Below are 19721 nucleotides of genomic sequence, written 5' to 3'. Positions count from 1 at the left end.
ATTAATCGAAACGGTTCAATGCGCAACATCTGGACATTGCTACTCCAAAAAAAAGAATTAAAAAAAAACTAGAAACCATCCCCACCAGTGCCGCATGTACCACACTCCCTCTTCCCGCTTGAGGATGCCGTAAAAGGCGGATTAGGCCGGCGAGGTCGTAGGATCACCGGCGGAGTGGACGATAATCTTGACATAACATCGGGACGGCTGGATGTAACCGGATTAAAACGCTAGCTAATGAAATACACCAGAAATGAGGGCGGGGGAGGAGGACCAAGAAAGGGGTGTGCTGTCTAAAATAACAACACTCAAACTACACCTCAAAAACAAGAAAGAAACATTTAGAATTGGGTTTAATCATCTCTTTTTTCAAATCATGTCCATTTGTTTAGTCCTTAATCACCAAAAGTCTGCACGGAACGTAAATAACACGCTATCAAGCTTGAGGTTCCCCATGAGACTTGGTGAGACAGCTTGCCGAACTATAAAGTACCTCTTGCCTTTGCAAAAACATCACATTCCTCTATGGTTTTTGCTGCACATAGAAATAACCCCAAGTACCTGTTTGACAAGGTGGCGGATTAGGCACGATAGCAGATTAATTCAGATAGTTCTACCCAATTCGGCTCGTGACTTTACGGTCTTCTTTAATTAGAAGAGTCAGCGTATCCCAAATGCAGCAATTGCGCGCCTATTAGAAAGAGGACATGATGAAGGTAGGGGGGTGGGGGGTGGGAATCATGTTTGGAGATCGGGAGCGCGCACGTTCTCCTCCTCCTCCCCAATACCAAAAAACCCCGGCCGGTGCGCGGGCACGCGGGCCCAGTGACCGAGCTGATTGGCCGAGGCACCACTTGGGCAGAACACGTGACGCTCCCGATAAATAAACAGCTCTGGAACAAAACGCCCTAGAATTTAAATGAAATAAATAGGAGAAATGATTTCAGGAGAACACGACATCAAGAACCTCAACGGAAAGTTCCCCTTCGTCCACTTGACGTACATGTAAATAAACAGAATGACAGCTCCGTGGGGTTGCTTCCACAACACGCGCGCACACACTCACGCACGAGCGCGGAATGGCAAGCGAGCTTACCTACACAGTGAATGAGTTTGTGTCTCCACGAGTCAAGCTCCTGGCGAAAGCCGCGCCTCTCTAGTGTGCATTGCTGCCGCTTGCACAGACTCGCCATTTTCTGTCGGCCCCTCCCGTGGGCGCGCACATACTGCTGGGCGCGCGCTTCACCCTCCCTCGCTCCCTCGCTAGCTCGCTCTTCTGACGCTGGGTGGAGTGAGATGTGAGTGGACCGGACTGCAGCATCCCCCCTTCTATACCTCCCTCTCTCTCGCTCGCTCTCGTAGCACCCACCCACCACAGAATACCCCCTCAATCGCTCCCTCCCTCCCTGTTCCTACCCCTCCCTCTCTCCTCCATCTTTCCAAGCATCTCCGCAGCCATTGGTCGTCCTCGGGGATGTTTGTGCCTTTTTTGTGTGCGTGTCGTGTACATGCACCAAATGTAGCTTGGCTTAGAGGGGCCGATGTGTGTCAAAGGGCGCGGGTGCCGGTGGATTTAAAGCGTTGAGACAAGGCGCATTGTAAGTGCGCTCGCGCCGCATGTAAATAAATAGCGGCGTTACAAAAGGAGTTTGTTTTGGGGTTGGGGCCGTCATGGTTGTGGTTGGACGTTAGGGAAGTGCCTTTTAGAGGTGCGGTTATGACATCATATAGGATGCATCTTATTTTGAAGAATTAGATTTAAAATTCAACTTCAGATGATAACTTGCTCTGCAAATCCATCTGATTAATTTTATGTGCGCTGAATAAAACCCTTTCCAGCCTACGTCACAATTGGATCACCACAGGATGCGTGTGCATTGTTGACCCAAAATAGCGGGAGTAGCAGTACTAGTTTGAAAAGAGAGAGAGAGAGGGTTTTTATGCTGAGTTGCGTTTTTAGAATTGCAATTTAGGAAAAAAAACATGCCCAGCTCTTGCGTGTTAGGGTGCACAAATCACAATTTTAAGAGCGCAATTCCATACCTGTCAACCTCCACAGCTCATGCCCGTACAAATTTTCCCTTACAAAATACAAAATAATCTTACACCATATTTTTTTTTTCGGAATGATGCATGATGGGAAATCCCCAGGCGGCAGACGCATACGCACAGTAGCATCAAACCGCTCGCTTCGTTTGCAACGAAAAAAACGATACAGAGATAGATTCTACCGCGGCAAACTCGTTAGACTTGATTGATTTGCCGTTTTGTGATGATCGGTATTTACCGGATGGTACCCATAATTGACAAATTTGCGTTTTTCCGTACAGATTTTCTTGTACGTCGTACACGTCTTAAAATGCATAATAAACGTACTTTGGACGGCAAAACCGTACAGGTTGACAGGTATATGAAAGGCCTTTTCAAAAGCACCGTAGAAGCTTTATGTGGCGGCAAGCATCTAAGAAAACTGAAATCACTTGGATCATCCGCGTTTGTGGTGCCCATTTCATATCTGGTAAATAATCGTGGTGATCTGGTTTGGATTTACTTGAATGCCGAATCCTTAGTAAGTGTAAATAGGATAAGTGTTTGCTACCAATGCCTTCTATAGACAGTAAGTTTGCTACTACTGCTGCGAGCTAGTAGAGCTTAGTAATGATAATAATTATAACAATAAAACTAACACTGAGAACTGAGTGGACTTTGATCACTAAATTAAAGTTGTATCTTGCTGCTTTTCCATACCTTGTGCTTATCTGTGATGTTACCATCTAAAATGCCCAATCTTTTACTGTCTATCAGCTGGTATAAACTGACATGAATTCCGCCTCTGCCCCAACAATCCACACGCAGCTTGGCTATGTCAAACTTGTTTACAAACACGGGGAGGGGTTTATATAGCTTAATCAGCAAATCCTACATATTTATTAATCCATCTTGTCGAGAAACCAGGAAAATGCAGTCCAAGTTGTTCAGGGTTCTTGGCAAGGGTGTAGTTTTGACATGGACGAAGATGACGTGTTCCCGTCATTCCTATGTGATCACTTTAAGAAAATTTCTATGTCCCCACCAATACCTAGCAGTCATTGTTTTGTACCTGCCAATATATGTGATCACCTAAAAATATTCGCTATGTCCCCATCAATGCCAAGACCAAACCTATGCCATTGGTTTGTGTAACAACCAATCATAGGCCACCTGTTTGTTATAAAATAATCTGTCATTGACCTGTCAACCTAAACATCTCATCTCATCTCATCAGCCGTACCGCTTATCCTCATAGGGTCGCGGGGGGGGGGCTGGAGCCCATCCCAGCCATCTCCGGGCAGTGGGCAGGGGACACCTTGAACTGGTTGCCAGCCAATCGCAAGGCACACAGGGACAGACAACTCATTCGCTCATTCACACCTAGGGACAATTTAGACCGGCCAATTCACCTGAAATGCATGTTTTTGGAATGTGGGAGGAAACCGGAGAGCCCGGAGGAAACCCACGCAAGCACGGGGAGAACATACAAACTCCGCACAGGAAGTCCGGAGCTGGATTTGAACCCACGACAGGTTCCCATGACATGAACTGTGCCGCACAAGCGCTAACCACTTCCTTCTATTTTATAAGTTTTTTGAAGGCTTTAAATTGTGTACACTGTATAATAATTATCATACTGATTTTTTTTATTAACTCGTTTCTTGTTAGACCGATATGGTATTACCCATTTCGGAAGCAATGTCAGTGTAGAATGCTAATATTGTGCAAGTCAAGGCACATTTATTTATACAGCCCTTAATCAAGTCAAGTCAAGTCATTTTTATTTGTGTAGCCCTTAATCACAAATAGTCTCAAAGGGCTTCACAAGTTATTACATATAAGAAGTTTAGGTTATTCATATGCTATAGAGTAGAAGTGCGTTTTAAGCTTAGACTTAAACATGTCCACTGAGGCAGCAGATCGGATCTCAGGGGTAAGAGCATTCCACAACACCGGTGCCCGGATGGAAAACGCTCTCGAACCAGCGGAACACTTCTTGGCTCTTGGGATCACCAAGAGACCGGCGCTCTCGGAACGAAGGCTTCGGGCCGGGACATAGGGGGAAATCAGATCTGAAAGATATGAGGGGGAAAGTCCACGTATGATTTTGTATAGTAATAGGAGAACCTTAAAATCACATCTTAGGCTAACAGGGAGCCAATGCAGGTTAGCCAAAATTGGGGTGATGTGATCATACTTTTTTGTCCTAGTTAAAAGCCTCGCTGCAGCATTTTGTACCAGCTGAAGACTCTTGAGTCTGGTCATCGGAAGACCGGAAAGTAGTGCATTACAGTAATCGAGACGGGAGGTAACAAACGCGTGAATTATGATTTCCGCATCCGACTGAGAAAGTATAGGACGAATTTTAGAAATGTTACGGAGATGGAAGAAAGCGGTTCTAGTAATTTTCTTCACATGTGTTTGAAAGGACAGATCGGGGTCAAATATGACACCTAAATTTTTAAGTGAGTCGCTCTGTGTGATGTGGCAATTGTCGATGTTCACAGCGGTTTTAGAGAATAAGTCACGGGACTTAGATGGACCAATAACTAACATTTCAGTCTTTTCAGAGTTAAGACACAGGAAATTGAGTGACATCCACTCTTTTATCTCAGTGAGGCAGGCCTCCAAATTTCCACAGTTTAGTGTGGCAGATTCCTCCATCGGGAGATAGAGTTGAGTGTCTTCTGCGTAGCAATGGAAACTGATATTATACTTGCGAATAATATCACCTAGTGGAAGCATATAAATTCTGAAGAGAAGGGGGCCAAGCACTGAACCCTGCGGAACACCACAGGTAACACTTAAGGGCTCAGATGTCAATTCGCCATATTTAACGCAGTGTGTCCTACCTGAGAGGTAGGACCTGAACCATAAGAGGACGTTTCCTGAGAGACCAATCCATTTTTCCAACCGTTCTAGCAAGATATTAAGGTCCACTGTGTCAAATGCAGCAATAAGGTCCAGCAGCAGCAAAAGTGATGATGCGCCAGAGTCCATTGCCCGTAGGAGATCATTGGTTACCTTAATCAGAGCTGTCTCAGTAGAGTGGTTAGCCCTGAATCCTGATTGCATTGATTCAAAGAGATTGTTCTCGGACATGAAATCATTCAGCTGCTGTGCCACTACTTTTTCAAGTATTTTAGAAAGAATCACAAAAATGTCTCAAAGGACTGCACAGGATTACAATTACACCATTACCTGATCTTAAACCAACATGCGCGCAAGGAAAAACTCAAAACCTCAGCGTGAGGAAAAAAGAAACCATGAGAAGGGGCCTCACAAGTGGTAATCCCCCTTCCAGACAAAATCAATATTTTCAGCACATTTTATTTCACTGTGTGACGGTAGATGATTTAATAACATTTATGAAATAATAATAATGTCAGAGCCGGTTTCTCATATCAACAAATACTGCATGCGACTTTGAACTTGTTTCCCTCCAGAAATTACTTAGGACCGTTGAGGCTCATTTTGACTTTCATAAATAATGGCTTCAAAACAAGGTGCAAGAAGATTTATTTTGTAAAAATGTAACAAAATACTGCGATTGCCTGGCAACCTGTTCAGGATGTCCCCTGCCCGATGATTGCTGGGATGGGCTCCAGCACCCCCCGCGACCCTACTGAGGATAAGCGGTGCAGCTAATGAGATAATAATGAGGTAACAAATTACTTCAAATGAGGATACCAAAGTATTTACCTTTGGTGCAGGCAGCGCTGAACAGAGAGATGTGAGTATGTGCGATGTTTTCATAGCTCTGCCCATCCATAATGCTAACCCAATCAAATTGCTCTGTGAGCTTGGCTGGGGTTTTAGTGTGTTTTAAGTTTGTTTTGTGGGTTTCCATCATAAACAGTCTCAACAGTGAACATACTTTGTTTAATGAGCTTCCATATAAAGGATCCCTTAGCGACATACAACCAAAACAGGGTCTGTTGGTGTTACACCTGGACTGTAAACTGTAGTTGGCAGTGTGCCCTTTATATCCTGGACCGAACCATTCACACAACAGGCGCGCAACAAACTCGTCTCTTTGCTTATCAGGATTGGGATGAGATAGAAGTATTTGCGTGTCTAGAATTGTATCTCCAAGTTATATGTACTCATAAAAGCTATATCTGGCCCGTGAGCCATAGGCTTCAAACCCCTGCCATTTAGTCTATCTTGCTGTGGGTAAAGAGGTGCCATGTATTGTTTGTAAGGTTTATTATCGCTTAATATGGGGAACTGCAATCATTAATGAAGGGCACAATCGGCTGAGGTTGCAAGGTATTCAGTGTTACCTGAGGAACTCTTAATGATCAGTTTCAGTCAACAAATTTGGCAAAATGGCCTCCTATGTTTTTGTAGTTATGAAAGTACTTATTTGTTGCAATTACCAGATAAAGTGTAAGAGGAGTGTAATATTATAACTGTTATTCGAGTGCCATTAAAGTAGAGTATTTATTGTGGCATTGGCTGTGACTACTTCAAAGACAGCTTAAAGATGTTAGCAAAAGGCTGCGCAGTTTGGATTATTATTTCTAGATGGATGGAAAGATGAACTTGCCAATGGCAGTGTGTTAAAAGGGGGGGAAAAAAATCGTGTTTGTATGTGCCAGGCCACTAGTTTGTGATGCCACATTTGAGCAAGGATGCCCATAAATTAACACTTGGGTTGTTTTGCTAACTATTTTGTCATGCTATTGTCCTAGAAGTATGGTCTGAATAGTTGGGACAAAGTAGGGCACTGTAACAGTGCAAAGACTTTAAATTGAATATCAACGGAATATCCACACATGCTAGTGTTATCTTACCTTGCCACTAGGCATTTTCAGCTAAGTCTCCTCTTGACTGCGGTGCTCCATTTCCTTCCTGCCCAAAGTCACTGCTCAAGTAAGATCAGTCACCATCACATCCAGGGCGCATTTTTTCCTTTCCATTTTCATCAAAATAACTCCTGAGTCACTGTCAGGGAAGAATTATTACATTAGTGACATTCGCACTGATGCGGCCATCTAGCCAATTAAAGTATTACGAACTTCTCTTTTGAAGGATTAGACACCCTCCTTTGTTAATGGCTTAACATGCTTAAATAATCACATTAAACTCAACGCTTGTTTCTTCTATGGTTTTCGTCACATCTGGAAGAGTGCAGACGGGAAAAGCGGGCTATTAGCCTTGCCCTATTTAAATTTTTAAAATGTCTATCTGAAGAATATGGTGTTTTATGGTTTTATTAATAACTGTGCTAAAGAATTCGGACATGTGACACAAGTCCTCACATTCTTTACTTAAATAAATGTACAGGCCCCAGTAAATAAACAATGATTCCAAAGTCACGATATTTTCTCTAGAATGATCTTTTAGTATTTTGTCAAATCCTTTTCAGTACCAATGACTTGTTTTTTTTCTCGTTTAACAGCAGCCTCTCCTCTACACTGAACACCCCTCCCGTCCTGCTTCCAAAGAAGTTGAGCATCAATCGACCGCCGTGGGTACTACATCTGCTCCGGTTTTCAAATCTGGTCACAATATATGTTATCGAACAGTGGAAACACCACCCAAAGAATTATATGACTTATGCTTCCCACGCACATGCATACAGTATGGCTGGACTGTCACTTATTACAATACATTTCAAATACTTATTGTGGAACTTTGATTCCAGACATCTGGGATAATTTGTAGGTCTAATATGTGTTCACTTATATATATATATATATATATATATATATATATATATATATATAAAAAACATTTTTCTGTTAAAAAACAAAAATCAGATTCACAAACTCGCAAAAAAAAACTCCTCACATTGGCATTGTCTCACTGACCACAATCATCTACATCACTATAAAACTTAAGTTTAGCCTTTTTCGAGATTGACAAGCCTGACTGCTGACCACTGAAGGATCTTGAGCCTAGCTTCTCCCACAATGGGGTAAGTTCTAATGTAGCCCACGTGTCCAGAGATATTGATATCGAAGATCTTGCAGCAATTGACCTGGATATATCCCGAGAACCACTTCCCTTGAGGACACTACCTGTAGCACTCCATTTCATGTAGCTGACTGGTGTCATTTCACCTAACGTCATACAGTACTATTTCTTGTGAGCAATATTGCCCACTCAGCAGCCATTGCAGCTTCATTATCTTGGATTGGGGACCCTGCCACTAGTGACCCTTTTCCAAGGTTTATTCCTTTAATGGGTTTTCTCTTTAGTTTTTCCTAGCTCAGATAAAGGGTTATAGACCAGGAGAAATTATTGATTTTTTTGTGAAGGGTGATCCTGTGAAAAACTATAACACTGAGGTCTTTCTTATTGCTATGCAAATAACTTTCACTCTCAAATGTGTGTTTTTCAAGTAAAATACGTAATTTACTGTGTCAACCATACAAGAGAGTAGCGCACAAGTAGAGTAGAACACTGTAAATTAACATATTTTTACATTAAGTTACTGCATACAACTATTGAACATTGTTATCAATCCATCCATCCATTATCTGTCACGAGTGCGTGGTGGCGTGGAAGGGGACCGGACCAGAACGGAGGCAGGAGGCATGAAGGGAGAACTCAAATGCGTTGACGATCCATAAGTTTTATTTTACAAAATAAAAGTCGCCCAATACTCCGGGGCAAAACAGAACAATACCGAGTTCCTCCGGCACGAACTCAACAGGACAAGGCATAACAGACTAAAACAGGACAAAGCATAACAGACTAGGATTGTGAATAATGAGTAATGAACCAGCACCCGCCAAACCCAAAATCCAGCCTTAAATAGCAGAACAGCAATCAGCTGATCTGCTTCAGCTTGAGTTCGGGGGCGTGGCATACTGGTCGTCATGGCGACCGTGACAGAGCCCCCCTCTTAAGGGACAGCTCCCGAGGTCCCAAAAAAGAAAAAATTACTACCTCGCGCCCCGGAATGTTGACGATCGCGATTGGGGCAACCCTGCTCCCTCCTCCGAACACGCAGGAACGGGGAGAGGCAGGCGCCATCTGCGTCGGGCGGATCGGAATCGGCGCTCGGCAGGGGGGGTCTGGTGGCCAACTGGACAGGGGATGACAGACAGGCAGAACCGACGAGAACAGGACAGATAAACAGGACAGGCCGATGCAGAAGAGTCGCACTCAGGACAGGCCGATGCAGAAGAGTCGCACTCAGGTCAGGCCGATGCAGAAGAGTCGCACTCAGGTCAGGCCGATGCAGAAGAGTCGCACTCAGGTCAGGCCGATGCAGAAGAGTCGCACTCAGGACAGGCCGATGCAGAAGAGTCGCACTCAGGACAGGCCGATGCAGAAGAGTCGCACTCAGGACAGGCCGATGCAGAAGAGTCGCACTCAGGACAGGCCGATGCAGAAGAGTCGCACTCAGGACGGTCAGATTCAGAAGAGTCGCACTCAGGGGGGTCAGATTCAGAAGAGTCACACTCAGGGGGGTCAGATTCAGAAGAGTCGCACTCAGGGGGGTCAGATTCAGAAGAGTCGCACTCAGGGGGGTCAGATTCAGAAGAGTCAGGCTCAGGGGTTCAGGTTCAGAAGTGGCGATTCAGACAGGACAGGCGGAATCAGAACAGGCAAGACATGAGAGGGTCAAAATCAAAACAGACAAGACATAAGAGAGTCAAAATCAGAACAGACAAGACATGAGAGAGTCAAAATCAGAACAGACAAGACATGAGAGTCAAAATCAGAACAGACAAGACATGAGAGAGTCAAAATCAGAACCGGCAAAACAGGAGGAGCGGAGTCGGGCTGGCAGGCAGCGGAGTCGGAGTCGGCCCGACGGGCAGCGGAGTCGGAGTCGGCCCGACGGGCAGCGGAGTCGGAGTCGGCCCGACGGGCAGCGGAGTCGGAGTCGGGCTGGCACGCAGGGGAGACGGAATAGTAGGCAATCGGCACGGGAGTCGGGCAGGCAGGCATGAGAGTCGAACAGGCAGGCGTCAATTCCTCCCGTGAGTCGATTCGAGGCACAGCAAGGGCCACGACGGGCGGGGCCGTGGTTCGAACGAGCAGGGAAGGCCAACTCAGTAGGCGCCTGCCGAACTGCGCTCTCCAGCTCTCCCCAAGTCGCGCTGGGATCGTTCGCTGAGTTCTCTTTGTTGGCTGGTTCATTCTGTCACGAGACGTGGTGGCGTGGAAGGTGACCGGACCAGAACGGTGGCAGGAGGCAATAAAACCTATGGATCGTCAACGCATTTGAGTTCTCCCTTCATGCCTCCTGCCACCGTTCTGGTCCGGTCACCTTCCACGCCACCACGTCTCGTGACAGAATGAACCAGCCAACAAAGAGAACTCAGCGAACGATCCCAGCGCGACTTGGGGAGAGCTGGAGAGCGCAGTTCGGCAGGCGCCTACTGAGTTGGCCTTGCCTGGGTGCGACTCTTCTGTAGAGGCCTGTCCTGGGTGCGACTCTTCTGTAGAGGCCTGTCCTGGGTGCGACTCTTCTGTAGAGGCCTGTCCTGAGTGCGACTCTTCTGTAGAGGCCTGTCCTGAGTGCGACTCTTCTGTAGAGGCCTGTCCTGTTTACCTGTTCTGATTTTGCCTGTCCTGTTTACCTGTCCTGTTCTCGTCGGTTCTGCCTGTCTGTCATCCCCTGTCCAGTTGGCCACCAGACCCCCCCTGCCGAGCGCCGATTCCGATCCGCCCGACGCAGATGGCGCCTGCCTCTCCCCGTTCCTGCGTGTTCGGAGGAGGGAGCAGGGTTGCCCCAATCGCGATCGTCAACATTCCGGGGCGCGAGGTAGTAATTTTTTCTTTTTTGGGACCTCGGGAGCTGTCCCTTAAGAGGGGGGCTCTGTCACGGTCGCCATGACGACCAGTATGCCACGCCCCCGAACTCAAGCTGAAGCAGATCAGCTGATTGCTGTTCTGCTATTTAAGGCTGGATTTTGGGTTTGGCGGGTGCTGGTTCATTACTACTCATTATTCACAATCCCGTTCTGTTATGCCTTGTCCTGTTTTAGTCTGTTATGCCTTGTCCTGTTGAGTTCGTGCCGGAGGAACTCTGTATTGTTCTGTTTTGCCCCGGAGTATTGGGCGACTTTTATTTTATTAAATAAAACCTATGGATCGTCAACGCATTTGAGTTCTCCCTTCATGCCTCCTGCCACCGTTCTGGTCCGGTCACCTTCCACGCCACCACGTCTCGTGACATTATCTGCACCACTTATCCTCAGTAGGGTCGCGGGGTTGCTGGAGCTCATCCCATCTAGTCAAGTCAAGTCATCTTTATTTGTATAGCCCTAAATCACGAAGAGTCTCAAAGGGCTTCACAGATTATTACACTATATTACACAGACTATTTTTCAGCCAGTGGGCAGGGGACACCCTGAACTCGTTCACACCTAAGGACAATTTGGACCGGCCAATTCACCTGACATGCATGTTTTTGGAATGTAGGAGAACACCGGAGTGCCCGGAGGAAACCCACGCAAGCACAAGGAGAAAATGCAAACTCCACGCAGGAAGGTTTGATCATATGACCTCAGAACTGTGCCGCACACGCGCTAACCACTGCGCTGCCATGCTACGTTGTTAGTATAATCTAAATAAAAGGACTCTAAAGAAAGTCAGTAAAGCTCAATAAAATTGTGATTACCAGGAGGTGCTTCATGGGATTATAATTGGGTTCCAGTCTGGGAGAAGTCAGGAGCAGCACTCTTTGCAATCTTCTGACTTTACTCAGAGTTCTATGTAATTAATAAATTTATTTTCAATGTAACGAAGCCTTAAAGATACTAGCTGTCGTGTTGCTGTTTGTTTTGGTGGCCAATTGTGCAAAACGCCTGATGTTTGACTGAAAGCACACACCAGCCTACCACAGTTGCGCACACACTGCATGCAAACTATGCCTCGCCTTTGTTGAATAGTTTAGTTCAAACTGTGACAGTTCAGGTAAGCCAAGAACTCCGACCACTCAAAAACATGAAACTATAAATCCTTGAGAAAAAACGCAGTGCCTTTCAATTGCACAATCGCAAAACGTCAATAGGGATGTCGATTACATTAGGATTAATTGTGCAGGCCTACTGAGCGGGAACACAATTTGGTACACCAGTGTGCAGTGATACAGTGGTTGAAAAACACTGATCTAAACAATCCAAACGTTTAGCAAAGTCCACCACAGATGCAAAGGCATATAGAGGATGACTTGGACAAAAACAAAAGGTCAGACCTTTAAAGAATGATGTCTTATCAGAAGTGATGATTGGATGGAGGGTCGTCCTTTCATGGCTTCAGGATGACCAGTTAGTTCTCCATTGGATTAAATATCTCAGAATTGTCAACTACCAGATCTTCTCGCTATGCCCGCAGAACACTGGCCACAAAAATCCTCTGAAGTAACTGCAGTGACACTTGCTCTTACAACACTTAAGTAAAGCCTCAAGGTTTAAAATTGTGTTAAATCCACTGATTTGCTTTTCTAAAGGTGAAAAAAGTGTTTTTATTGTTTGTGCCATAGCAGAGATTATAACACACTTTCAATTTGGGCAGCATTGGCTCAGGAGGTAAAGCGCTCGTTTTAGGGTCAAGAGGTCGCAGGTTCGATTCCCGGCTCCTGCGAGTCGATATGACGAAGTGTCCTTGGGCAAGACATTGAATCCCTAATGCCCCCCGATAGCATGGCTGACACTGATATTGGTTGGTTAAAGGGAAAAGTGTAAAGCGCTTCGGGAGGTCTTCATTTACTTGAAAAGCGCTATATAAATGCAAAACACAAATGCAGAACAATGTTGTTTTATTATATTTATGAGACAGATAAAAAAACAGGCTTTCTTGAATAAATGTGTGTGCTACTGAGTAATGTGCTGCATGCTATTCAAAGTCTTCCACAACAATACACAGACAGTCATGAGTAAAAAACTCATCTATTAGAAATCAATACAGGCAATGCATTTGCAGTTTGTGTATGGATTAATTTTAATTTTATTTCCAAAGTGAATTTCGCATACATAAACAGATGATTAACTTTGCACATGAAAAAATCAATTGGAAATGCTAAAAGAGTGTATTTTTGGCAAAAACACTGAATCACACGATCAACATTACTCCTGGTATAGGAAACTTCATGTCATTACCAAGTCCGATAACTTTGATGTTCCTCGGGTGTATTCAGCTTCTCGGGCTACAGTTGCCTCCTTTCCTCATACAAATGTTGGCATTCATCTCCCTGGCTTTTAATAACTTTAGAAAACAGGTCATTTTTATGTGTTTTTCATGGTCTGACCTATTTGGACAATGAAAATCACGTTAACAATACACAACTGTCCTCATTGTAGTCTGTTTTTTCATTTGTCCTGCGGTACAGAGTATCTCCATCATGCCAGGGTTGCAGTTTGATGGCGCAGACAATGATGCGCTGTGAAAACCATCTATAGAGAACAAATTGATTTCAAATTTTAGGAGAAAATAACATCAAACGTTTACATAAAGCGCTGAAGAAATTTTTCTTACTCAAATCTGTAGCCCTTATCATTAATATCTTAGTCGCTGTTTAAGCCGCTTTTGTTGTAGAATTGACCTATGAGTTAGGGTTGAGACAATAACAACAAACACCGACAACGTCTTGGACAACATCTGTCTTGCCTAAATCTTTTGCCACTATAGATTTAATGTCTCAGTCACGGTTTAAGTCACTTTTTTACATACACGCACGCACACACACACATATATGTATTCGCCTTACGTTTTAGAATACAGTGTTTCCCACCAACGAACGAGACTGTCGTGGTCCGCCAGTCTTGTTCGGGACCGCCACAGTCGCGTCAACTGCGAGAGGGACTTCTCTAAAATGAACTGGGTAAGGGCATGACTAGAAGTGCTGACACGTGTGGCAAATATGCATAATATTTGATGTGAATGTAAGGTGGATAAATGTCAAGTAGAGTACAAATGTGTGCTCCAAAGCCACCTCCCACTTTAATTTATTTTGACTAATTGTAGTTACTTATCTTATAGGTCAAATCAGACCTCAGGAACAGACTGCAAAAAGAACACCTTGCTGCCTGCCTGAGAGTCTCTATAAATGGACCAAACCCTAAAGATTTTAATTTAGTACAGTTATCGAAATTTTCTTTACTAAGCCAAGAAAAATGTTCAATGGCAGGGTGCAAAGTGTGTCAGTAGTGAGTGAATGAACAATGGACGGAATGAGTGTGTGAATGAATTAATGACTTTGTGTCATGGCTTTTTGACTTAAGATTAAATTTGAAATATTCCCTATATGCCTTTGTGTGCCCTTATTGATGATGCCAACCTGTTATGTTCATACAAAGCAATTTATATTACATTCAGTGGTCTCAAAGTGCTCTAAGAGATACACCAGGCTTGAAAATGTACACAAACACCCTACCCCGAGGGTCAGCAACCTTCCCACCAGTCTCCTAAAATCCTATGGGAAACACTGAAATAGGTAATGTTGATTCACAGTTTACAGATTCCTTGACCGCCTGGGTCAAGGCACCGCTATGGATGCAACTCTGGACAGCTTTCTCCACTGCTTATTGTTTCTGCCCTATTTTTGGGTCTTGGAAATGTTGGCACCAGTCCATTCCTTGAAGTGGTCAGCCTAGTTCTATTTCAATCAATCTCTCCTCCTGCCCCTTTGCACTGTGCCCTGGAGAATGGTATTGACCAGTCCTGATGATCTTGTGCCATGACCAGACCACTGCTTTTTTTGTCTGTGCACAGTTGACAATAGTTCTTTGTAGGTCAAATGTGCCTTTTGAAGGTCTTGCACACCGTTTCATTTGTCACATGGGCTATGTAGCTGGCGTTTCCTGTAGCATATCCATGGCCTGGATTTGCCTTTCCAGATTTTCTGTGAAAGTCCAGATGGATGGAAGTAACCAGCAATTAATTGAGTCTGGTCTTTGATTTCACTATGTTCTTGTCCCTCTAGATGGGTTCAAGTCTAGCAAGTGTTGTTGTGGTTTGAGCTATCCTGGCCGTGATTTCTAGCTCGGACCGCTCTTCTGTTATGATAGCTCCAAGATATTTACATTTTTGACAGGTTCAAGCTGTTGTAGGTTGATGTTTGTGGCGATACCTTGGGGGTCATTTGGCATCATGTTTTTTCCTGTGTTGATTTCCTTCTCATACTGAGTTGATGCTTTGTCGAGGTGGCTGACCAGATCACTGAGTTCCTGTTCTTCGTCTGCCATTTTGATACACCATGACTAAAACAACTATCCAAACACTACCGTGCAAAACTGTAAGAAAAAAAGTAACTAAACAAATTAAATAGGTATTTTGTTACTTCCCACAACTATTTTGGTACTACATTGGTGATTGTGAGAAGTGGATTCCAACACTTGCGGAAATAATGACTCCTACCTCTTAATAATGATTCCATATCTAGCATATAGATATTTATTTTAATTTGGGTCACCTTCCCATCTGTGGTGTCGTGTAATACACTCCCCTTCCTGCGGTGTCACTGTATACTTATGCGCAGCCTTGTACTTGTGCTAGAGAACTACCGAAGGAGAAGTTGAGTAAACACTCTATGACTGTACCGTCCGTGCCTGTCTCTGAATCCGACTGCAACCCGACTACATACACAACATATTGGCGACGAGGATGACTTGGATCGGAATTTCACAACCCCCTGCTTTGCTTGAAACCCCGGGTGAGCCTACGATGTTGTACTCCACGTGGATTCAGATGTTCGAAAATTACCTGCTAGCATTGACTGCTAACGAAATGCCGGACAAACGAAAGCGCGCACTACTGCTGCACTGTTTAGGCACAGAAGGGCAGAGAATTTTTCTTTCCCTTCCTGACACTGGCACTTCTTACAAATCCGCCTGTGATGCGCTAGAAATTTTCTTTGTACCGAAGATTAATGTCGTTGCTCAGCGTACCAAGTTCCGTCAGCGTGCTCAGAGACCGGGCGAGACCACTGCTCAGTTCATTGCCGCATTGAGGGAATTAATTGCTAACTGTGACTTTGGCACGTTTGCTGATGATATGATCAGGGATCAATTCATTGAGAAGATGTCCTCTTCGAGAATCAGAGAGCGCTTGCTGCTGGAAACGGACTTAAAGCTTGACAAAGCGATCGCTATTGCTACACAAGTCGAATCTGCTATTTCAGAAGCTAATGCTATTACTCATGTGCACGTGTCCGACACTCCTGTGAAGTTTGTGCAACAAAGAGATAAAAGGAATCAGAGCAGTACACATACACAGCGCTCGAGAGATAAAAGGAATCAACACAAAACCTGCTACCGTTGTGGATCCAACTCTCATCTAGCAAATGACCCCAAATGCCCTGCTAAAAATGCAAAATGCAACCAATGTGGGAAAATTGGACATTTTAGTAAAGTGTGCCGCAGCGCAATTCCTACTCGATCAGTAAGAGAAGTTACTGTCCCAGAACTTACTGTGTGTCATGTAGCCCCTACAGCTGCAGTCCCAAAGCGCCTTACGTGTACAGTTGCTCTCCATGCGAATGATGAACAGTCAATTACTACTGACCTGCTTGTGGACACTGGTTCAGCAGTTTCAATTCTGCCAGAGAGAATTTACAGACAGTCATTCATGCACTTGCCTCTCTCAAAGCCTACTGTGCGTCTGGTGACCTACATGAAGAAGCCAATTCCAGTGTTGGGCTGTCTTCAACTTACTGCTACATACTGCAACCAGAGTGCACATACTGACTTCTACATAGTTCCTGACGGTACTCCACTACTGGGAATGGACCTGTTCACTGCACTTCGCCTCCACATACAAGATGGGCAGATTGCAACACCTGCCGCATCGGAGATGAGTTACACTGTCAACACTACAAATGCTCTAGGCGTTGCTACAGGTTTTATACACAAAGTTAAAGTGCGTGCAGACGTCCCTCCAGTCCAGCAAAAGCTACGCAGACTCCCATATGCCGTGCGTGACAAGGTGTCGGAGGAGCTGGAAAAACTGGAAAATGATGGCATCATCGAGAGAGTCGACGCGTCTGCCTGGGTGTCGCCTCTGGTGGTCGTGAGCAAGAAAACAGGTGGCCTTCGTGTGTGTGTGGACTTACGTGAACCAAACAAGGCTGTGGTGATCGACAGTCATCCGCTGCCACACATTGAGGAAGTGTTCACTGAGCTCCGTGGCGCTACAATGTTTTCCACGATTGACCTACAAAATGCATACCACCAAGTGCAGCTACATCCAAGCAGCAGAGATCTTACAGCGTTTATAACACAAGATGGACTGTTTCGTTTCACACGAGTGCCTTTCGGCCTGGCATCAGCACCCAGTGCCTTTCAACGCATGATGTCTCAGATCCTGGCTGGTCAAAAGGGTGTACAGTGCTATTTGGACGACATCATTGTTAGTGGGGAGACGCCTGAAATACATGACGCCAGATTGAACGATGTCCTCAAACGTTTACAGGAGAGTGGGCTGAAGCTCAATGCTGCAAAATGCCACTTCAGGAAAACAGAGTTGTCCTTCCTTGGGCATCTCATCTCTGCCTCTGGTATACATCCAGATCCTGGCCATGTACGGGCTGTGGTTGAAGCTCCACCTCCACACGACGCTCAATCTCTGCGATCTTTCCTAGGCCTGACTGCGTGGTACTCAAAGTTCATCCCCAACTACGCCATGCTTGTGGAACCCCTCCGTGCTCTACTCAGACAGTCTGCTACATTTCACTGGTCTGAAGAGGTGCAAGCAAACTTTTCCAAAGTGAAGGAGATCATCGCTACTAGCTCTGCACTCGCCTTGTTCGACCCTTCCCTGCCAACTGTCGTGACAACAGATGCATCAGACTATGGCATCGGTGCTGCGTTGACACAAATGAAAGGTGACATAGAGCAGACCATTGCATTTGCTTCCAGGACGCTGACTGCATGCGAGCGAAATTACTCAACAGTCGAAAAAGAGGCTTTGGCATGCGTCTGGGCGACTGAAAGGTGGCGTACTTACCTCTGGGGCCATCACTTCACTTTACGGACTGATCATAGCCCTTTGACCACTCTACTCACATCCAAAGGCCTTGGACGTGCAGACGACCACGAGGAGATGGAGTTGGAGATGGTGGCTGCTGTGTCTCCTGATTTTGCTGCAGTCACTGCTGATGAGCTCTCCAGTGCATGTGAGGAATGTCCAGTGCTACAGAAGGTGCGACAGTACATGCAGAAGGGATGGCCTCGTACTGCAAAAGGCCTTGACCCCCTCATCGTGCCATACTTCCGTGTGCAAAATGAGCTTGCCTTGCAGAACAGTGTCATTGTGCGTGGCACTCATCGTGTTGTGATACCACAACAGCTACAGGGAAAAATGATCCAACTTGCTCATGCTACACACCAAGGGATAGTTCGCACAAAACAAAGACTGAGAGACTTGTACTGGTGGCCTGGAATGGATTCTCACGTTGAGCTCGCCATCAAATCATGCACCACCTGCTTGCAGCATGACAAAACCGCAACCACGCGTACTGCACCATTACAGCCTGTGCCTACCCCAACTGCTGCCTGGGAAAAAGTTGCTGTGGACATTGTTGGTCCTATTCACTCTGCGCCTGCTGATTGCCGCTTCGCCATCACCCTCATTGACTATTACAGCCGATGGCCTGAGATTGCCTTCTGCTCAAATGTTACTTCTGCCTCTGTTATGACTTTTCTTTCCATTGTGTTTAGCAGAGAAGGTAATCCACAGGAAATTGTTACTGACAATGGCCTTCAGTTCGTGTCGACCGAGTTTGAAGCATTCCTTAGTGACAGGAACATCACACACCGTCGCAGCTCTGTGTACTACCCCCAAGCCAACGGTGAAATTGAGCGTTTCAACAGAGTCTTCAAGGACTGTCTACAAACAGCCAACATCGAAGGTAAACCACTGAAAGCCTTCTTCACTGAGTTTTTACAGACTTACAGAGCCACACCACATGCCGTGACTTCAGTATCCCCCGCTGAACTGTTGCATGGTAGACCACTGAATACAAAGCTTCACATCACAGGTCTTCACTCCATGCGTCCCACTGCTGACAAAGGCAACATGCTACAAAACATACAAAACAAACAACGGAAGTCCAAACGATACACCGACAAACGTCGCGGTGCAAAATCACCCAGCTTCCAGATTGGCTCTGCGGTTCGCATCCGCAAACCTGGAATCAATGCGAAAGGACACTCAAGGTTCACCAAGCCACTGACAGTGGTAGCTCAAAAGGGTCCAGCCACTTATCTGCTGTCTGATGGAAAGGTGTGGAATGCTTTCCACCTTGCCCATTCTTCCACCTGTGCTGCTGTTTCAGCGCCACAGCCTCCTGATAATGATGCTTGCCTCCTGCCAAGCGACCAAGTTGCTGAGCCACCCGAAACTGAAACTGTGCCCTCAACACATCCCTCTCCTAGTGCACCGAGAATACGACATGCTCCTGCATGGCTTCAAGATTATGTGACTTAAAAAAAAAAAAAAAAAAATACAGAAAAGATGTGATGATGTAAAAAAAAAAAAAAAAAAAAGACATGATGAATGTTCATTGTTAAAAAAATTGTCATGTTTGTTTATGATGTGATCTTCATACAGTCTGCTTAAGTTTACAAGGTTTACACACTTTTGCTTACCGATATTGACAGTATAGTTCCTTACGTTATTGCTTACCTCTGATAAATATTTACCTCTAATCTGGTAATGAATATTGAAATGTATGTTTTCTACAAGCTCATACTTACCGAAGAGTTATTGCGTATTTTAGA

The 19721-nt window shown here is 45.2% G+C and overlaps 1 protein-coding gene across 2 annotated transcripts in view; it reads right to left on the bottom strand.

The window, feature by feature from the left end:
* Positions 1-1253, bottom strand: part of lcor (ligand dependent nuclear receptor corepressor) — a 91167-nt gene extending 89914 nt beyond the window's left edge. For both annotated transcript variants that reach the window (XM_088342158.1, XM_088342157.1), the window contains exon 1: positions 1097-1253. In XM_088342158.1, the coding sequence (XP_088198284.1) occupies positions 1097-1193 (97 nt within the window). In that variant the 5' untranslated portion in view covers positions 1194-1253. The remainder of the gene's footprint in view (positions 1-1096) is intronic.
* Positions 1254-19721: the final 18468 nt, after the last annotated feature.

This window comes from Urocampus carinirostris, chromosome 8 (assembly GCF_059441175.1).
Source record: "Urocampus carinirostris isolate Australia breed hairy pipefish chromosome 8, RoL_Ucar_1.0, whole genome shotgun sequence".
NCBI lineage: Eukaryota > Metazoa > Chordata > Actinopteri > Syngnathiformes > Syngnathidae > Urocampus > Urocampus carinirostris.
Note: the sequence above shows the minus strand (reverse complement) of the source record. Positions and strands in the feature narration are given on the sequence as shown.